General features: G+C 53.2%; 1 protein-coding gene across 1 annotated transcript in view; it reads left to right on the top strand.

The window, feature by feature from the left end:
* The first annotated feature begins 1,059 nt into the window (after positions 1-1,059).
* The window catches only part of AGO2 (argonaute RISC catalytic component 2), a 57,477-nt gene continuing 52,536 nt past the window's right edge, over positions 1,060-6,000 (top strand). The window contains exon 1 of the mRNA XM_075705769.1: positions 1,060-1,091. Coding sequence (XP_075561884.1) covers positions 1,061-1,091 — 31 coding nt within the window. The 5' untranslated portion in view covers position 1,060. The remainder of the gene's footprint in view (positions 1,092-6,000) is intronic.

Below are 6,000 nucleotides of genomic sequence, written 5' to 3'. Positions count from 1 at the left end.
GATACAACAAACGTGGGTGTGGTATGGAGGTGTGAGATCCATACGGTAAGCCATCTGAGGTTTTCACAGCAGCGTTGCCTTTGTCTCAATAGGGTGTTGAGGAGGAATAGAAGCGTAACAATCAAATCCAATATTTAAGTACACAGGGCGTTCAAGATGAAGCAGTGCAATACTGGCGCCATCCCAGCATCCCTTTTACACGTGCACAGCCAGGCAAACTGCCCTGAGGGAGAGGTGCTGGGGAGGGGGCTGGAGCCTCGCAGTTACTGCCCGCGGTCTCACTGACGGACAGAACGAGTCCCCAGCAGTGCCGGCTCAGCGTCCGCTCCTGGTTCCGCTGCTGATGCTGCACCTGCCTAAGGCAGAGGCTTGGTCAAAGAGGGGCCACGGCTCCTCTCAGCGGGTGACCCCGGGCCTGGGGCTCCCGCTGCGGAAGGTTCGTGCTGGTGAGCCGCGCTGGCAGGCGGCGCCGGGAGCGGCACGGCGCGCGCGGGTCCCGACGGATCCGTTGGGGTCCCCGGATCCGAAGGCGGGCGGCATTCCTGCGGCACTCCTGCGGGGAGGAGGCGGCAGGAGGGCGGCCCGCTCCCGCTCCCGCTCCCGCTGCCGGGCCGGAGCCGGTGGGCGCAGGGCGGGGCCCGGGCCCGGGCCCGCGGCGCTGCCGGCAGCGGGGCCCCTCGGGCCGCCCTGCGCTGCGCTGCCCGGCCCGGCCCGGCCCTGCCCGCGGGCGGGAGGCGGAGGCGGCGGGCGGAGCGCCCCTTCCCCGTGACCCCGCGGCTCCGCCCCTCTCCCCACCCACCTCCCCGCTCCTCAGTGCCGCCGAGTAACCTGGTTTCCCGGCGTCGGCCCGGCCCTCCTCCCTCCTTTCTTTTTTTTTTTTTTTTTTTTCTTCCCCTTTCCCCTTTTCTTTTCCTCCCCCCTCCCCTTCCTCCTCCTCCCCCTTCCCCCGACAGCGCAGCCGGGGCCCGGGCTCGCTCCCTCCCCCGCTTCCCTCCCCTGGAGCTGCCGCCGCGGTAGGGACCTGGAGAGAGGCGCCGCCTCCGCCGCCACACACGGAGACATGTACCCGGGAGCCACCGCCGCCGGACCCGGTGAGGCTTCGCCCGGTTTTGTTTCCCTCCTCCGGGCTTCCCCCCTTCCCCGAGCCGCCGGGACGACTCTCCCCTCCTCCCTCCCGGGGCGGCGGGGCCCGCCGTGTGCCTGAGGGGGGCAGCGCTGGCGCGCAGCGGCCCCCGGCCGGGGCCGGGGGGGGGGGGGGGGCGCCCAGCGGGGGCGCCCCGGCTCGGGCCTGGCCGCCGCCGGGGCCGCGGTCGCGGGGGAAGGAGGGGTCAGGCCGCTGCCGCCACCTCGGGGAGGGCGGCGGGCGGCGAGGCTGCGTGTCCGGAGGCCCCTTTCAGGGGAGGGTCGCCTTCCCCTGCCCGCCTCTCCCCTCCCTCGGCCGCGGCGGGAGGCTGGCCCCGGCCTGGGGAGGGCGGGCGAGCCCCGAGGCGGCGGGGAAGGAGGGGCGGGCGAGGCGAGGGGGCTGCTCCCCTCTCCTGCGGGAGAGCTCCCCTCACGGGGCTCCGGCAGCCGCTGCGGTGGCTGCTGGGGCGGCGGCGGAGATCCGCTCCCCTCCCTCCCCGCTCCGGCCCCGGGCTGCCCCCTGCTCGGCTGCGCTGCCTTCCCCGGGCCAGCGCCGGCCGCTCCCGCCGGCCCGGCCTCCTGCTGGCAGCGCGGCGAGCGCCGGGGTCTCCATTTCCTCCCCTCGCAGCGGCTGCGTCCTCCCGGGCCAGCCCGGGACACCCGTCTCGCCGCGCACAGCAGCTGAGGCCGCTGGGGCCGGGTTTCGCTCCCGGCGTGTCTGCCAGCCACTGTGCTGCCCGCCTTCGTGTTTAGGTGGCGGTAAACCGGATCCCGGTGCCGGGTAGGGCTGGAGCAGGTTATCGGCTTCGTTAGAGGTCTTCGTGCTCCGTCGTGTGATGAAATCTGGGAGCAAAGGAAGGGTGAACGTGGGGAGAAGGACGGTACCAACGCGCTCAGGGACGTTTAATATTACTTAGGGGAAAGACAGGTTAACGCCGTGGGAGTTTGTGCCGTTCGTACGGGACAGTGTTTTTTCTTTTTGGTGTTAGGCTGTTTCTGTGGCGAGAATTCTTCTCTTATGTAGAAACTCCGATGTTTGGGTGACCAGTACTTAGTTTTCTTCTAGAAAAGTTTCAAAAGAAGCGGAACTTTATTTTATATTACTGTTCTCAACGGTTTTGCATAAAATCTTTTCCCTTAGAGGGATGATCGAGGAAAGAATAGCGTGGTGAAATACAGGACCTGTAGCCGAGATGTCTTTTACTGCTTCTCTTAGGAATGCTTCTACTATGAGAGCACTCATAGCTTAGCATCCACAGTTAGGTGCTGGCTTCTTTTTTTCTCTGGTTCTTTTGGAGAGACAAGAATCCCGAAGGACAATCAGGCTGATTATTTTGGACTACAGCTTCTCTGTTTTTACTTTCTTCCCTTTCTTTCTCCAGTGCACTAAGACTTCTACTAGGCACGCCAGGAGGATAGCTCTCTACAGCTGTGTGTATCCAGGCTGATGTTCAAGCTTTCGCTTTCATGTATAACATCATTTGCACATTGCACTACCAATAACTGTGTATAACTATGGATGTAATCGTTGGGTGGCTTCTAGCATCAGGTCCTCATGCTCAGGTACAGGTATACTTTCAGTTTACAGGTATTCACGGTGCTCAAACTGTGCTGTTGTTGCTAAGGCTGTTACGTTCACGTCCTATAGATTTCTTTTTTTTGAAGTTATACGTAAGGCGCTAAATCACTGAAAATATTGCCAGTGTATGGGCTGAGAGTAGTTTTACGTGTGGAAGTCTCTTTATCTTCCTTTATTTGTGCTCTCTCTGATCCTGCCGCTCTCCGTTTCACTCGGAACAATATTACGTCCACGGCACCAGCATCGGCGGCTGCTGTTCACCATCCAGGACCCACGTTCAGTGTGTAAGGGTATTTTTCCCCTTACCAGAACAACCCTCTCTTCCCCTCGGGCTCTTGATAGAACAAACACTATATTTTTACTGAGTCCGAGGTTGCTACACGTTCCTGGTGTGTGTCTCGGGCTCCTGCTGTTCTGCTCCTTCCAGCCAAGCTCCTCTTCCGTCTTGTTTACTTCCTAGTTTATCTCTGTGGCTCAGCCCTTTTGCCCTGCGCGGAGCTGGGCAGCGACGGTGCCTGTTCTGGGGTATGAGCTGCAAGTTGTTCTCCCCATCGTGAGGCTCTCTGTTTCCTTCCTGTGAAACCATCCACGGAGAGCCTTAGCAGCACAGTGGCTTCTAGCAGTCCAGACAGCTTCCTGCTCCACACCAAATCGTAAGGCAGGGCATTTGAGTGGAGTTTTTTTAAGAGAGCGTGGCCGTGCTGTGAACTGCTCCGGGAATGGGGACTGGCAGCAGGATGCTTAGTTGCCTTGCGTAATGCTACGTGTGGCCTGCGGGCTGCCAGTGAAAGTCCCCTTCCATACGTTAATCTGATACCTGAGAAATGAATGTACACCGAAATCCTGTTCGAGGAGTGAGCAAGAAGTGTGGTTTACGACCATTCACTGAGCCGCAGCTGCCGTGAGTGCACAAGGACTCCAGCCTCTACATGTCTGTCAGCACATCCTTGACACCGCTTAAACGCTCCATTCATATCTCCTGTAACTTAGATCTCGCCGCCGTTTGCTTCTCCCAACGCTGCTGATGCAGACGAGCTACTTTGCTCTTCCAGCTCCCGTTGCCAAACTGGACACCGCAGCCAACTCCGTTCTGAGGGTGCCTGTGGTGCTGGCTTCCTTCCAGTGTAATCGCTCAATTTGCCACAGGGTTTGCTATTTTAATCTTAATTCTTTTTCTGGAAACAGTATAAAGCAAGTTAGGAGGCCATATCTGACTAATTTAAAAAAACTGCTGCCAAATGTGGAAACTTTGTTCAAGCATGCCGTTACATAGGGAGTAAGATGGTTTTTATACAAGAGGGGGACATCGTGAAATCACTGTTTTCATGGTTTGGAAACCTATGACCCCTGTTCCTTTTTCCCAAATACTGTTTGAGCTCTTGACTTGGTGTTGAATTTGCTGAAACGTTGCGCCCTTACACCTTATTTGCCTTCAAGAAACTGTGAAAAGTAAAAAAAAAAATCTGAAAATATGAGAGGGAAAATTTTGTTGGCGTTTTGTTTTAGGAAAAAGAAGTTTAATACTTCTACATTTTGGTATATCTCTTTTTAGAAGGATAGAAAAATGTCCAAGTGACATAATAAAAATACCATCATTTGGTTTAAAGAATTGATTAAAACTCACATAAACTTCTGTGACTTGCACTGCTTGGTATTCATATATTTATAAATTCTAAACTTTGCACGCTATAGATTCTCTTCCTGTTCTTTGGAAGGATATTTGATTTTTGCCTGCTACTCAAGGTCTTAATGTATCGTTGAAGCAGCAGTTGTCTGGAAAAGCGTGTCTTCGTGAAGGGGGTTATGGCTTTGCATGCAAAATATAACCACCTTTTTCCTAGCGCAAAAAACAACTTTGAGCCCTCCATCAACCTAGTGAAACGAAGGTTTTTTTCTCACTTGTTTAGTTGTAAGTTACCTTTTTAAAATTGTTAGTAGACTGTTGAGACTTTGAAGTCTTTCTTGTTGTTTTTCAGTGCATGTACTTGTTTTTAACTCCCATGTATTTTCTTGAAGAGATGCGATGGTTGGATGTTGATTCCCTTTAGGACTCTTTAGTCCTAAAATGTGGTGCAGGGAAGGGCGTGCTCACGCCTTGCTTGGGGTGGTAGAGCTGGCAACATCTTTGTCTCGTGGACTTTAACTCCACCAGCATCCTCTTAGCACGTGCCCCAGTAGCAGCAAGAACTCCCGCGTACCTCCTGTCAAGGGTCTGCCCTTCTCTTAGAAAGGCTTTTTGTACGCTTCTGGGGGTGGATCTGGACCTGCTCTTGCTGTGCTACCTCTGCTGGTATCGCAGAGTTGTCCAGTTTCTTTGGTTTAATTTTAGTAAGTTATGTTGAAATTCTCTCTAAGCTGCCATACAGAGAAGAGGAAATGAGAACTTAATGCACAGCTCTCTTCGTTTTTACGTGAGAATTTTTCCTTAAATTTGAATTGCATGTGGCAACGCTACAACCTACAAAATGCAGTGGAACTTTTTCAAGCATCTCATTGTCATGGCCAGTATATTTCCTAAGGAAGAAAGTGACTGCATATTATTACCTTGCTTCAGCTAGCTGTGTAGTCTTAAGGTGGCTTAAAGGTGAGGTAGTCATTTGATGAAAAGATAATTGATGTTGTTATATGTGTGAACCAAACCACTCCTTTCCTTAGTGAACTGGAGTATTTGCTATATGAAAAGTGAAACTTTTCTCAGCAGTGATTCTCTTAATGACTATGCAGTTACCTGGGGGTTTGTACACTTATTTTTTCTTTGTCTTGACATTTTTTCACTTCTGCAGAATTATCGTGTGCTCATACAGCCTTAGTGGTGTGTTGTAATGTATATAGAAAGAGCAAGGAGGATCAGCCAAACCTTCCTGACTTCCAGGAAAGTACTGCTTTCGCAGCCTGTGTACCCTCTCCTGCACTGCTGTCGCCACCAGCCTTCCTCTGTTTCGCAGAAGGGTGGGAAAGGGAGTTAAATGCTTTAACTCTGTAAGAGAAAATGTCTTGGATTATCATATGGTGGTCTGTTCTTCTACCCACTTTGAACAGTCTAGGAGGGAACGATTTTTCCGTTTCAGAAAACGGCCCTTCTAAATACTTTTGGCCTTCCAGAAACTGCAGGGATCAAGTCAATGAACGCGGTAAACTTCTAAGTGCTAAATTGGCTTTGCAGATGTACACAGTTCTCACTAATTAGGAACTTTACCTGCATGATGAAAGTCTTGTTCGTGTCAGCTAAGCATGTGCCGACAATAGCTTTACAAAACTTGTAAGACTTGTCAAAATTTTGTTGTGTATTGCCTCCCTTA

Source organism: Pelecanus crispus, chromosome 2 (genome assembly GCF_030463565.1).
Source record: "Pelecanus crispus isolate bPelCri1 chromosome 2, bPelCri1.pri, whole genome shotgun sequence".
In the NCBI taxonomy this organism is placed as follows: Eukaryota; Metazoa; Chordata; class Aves; order Pelecaniformes; family Pelecanidae; genus Pelecanus; species Pelecanus crispus.
This window is presented reverse-complemented; position numbering and strand designations above follow the sequence as displayed.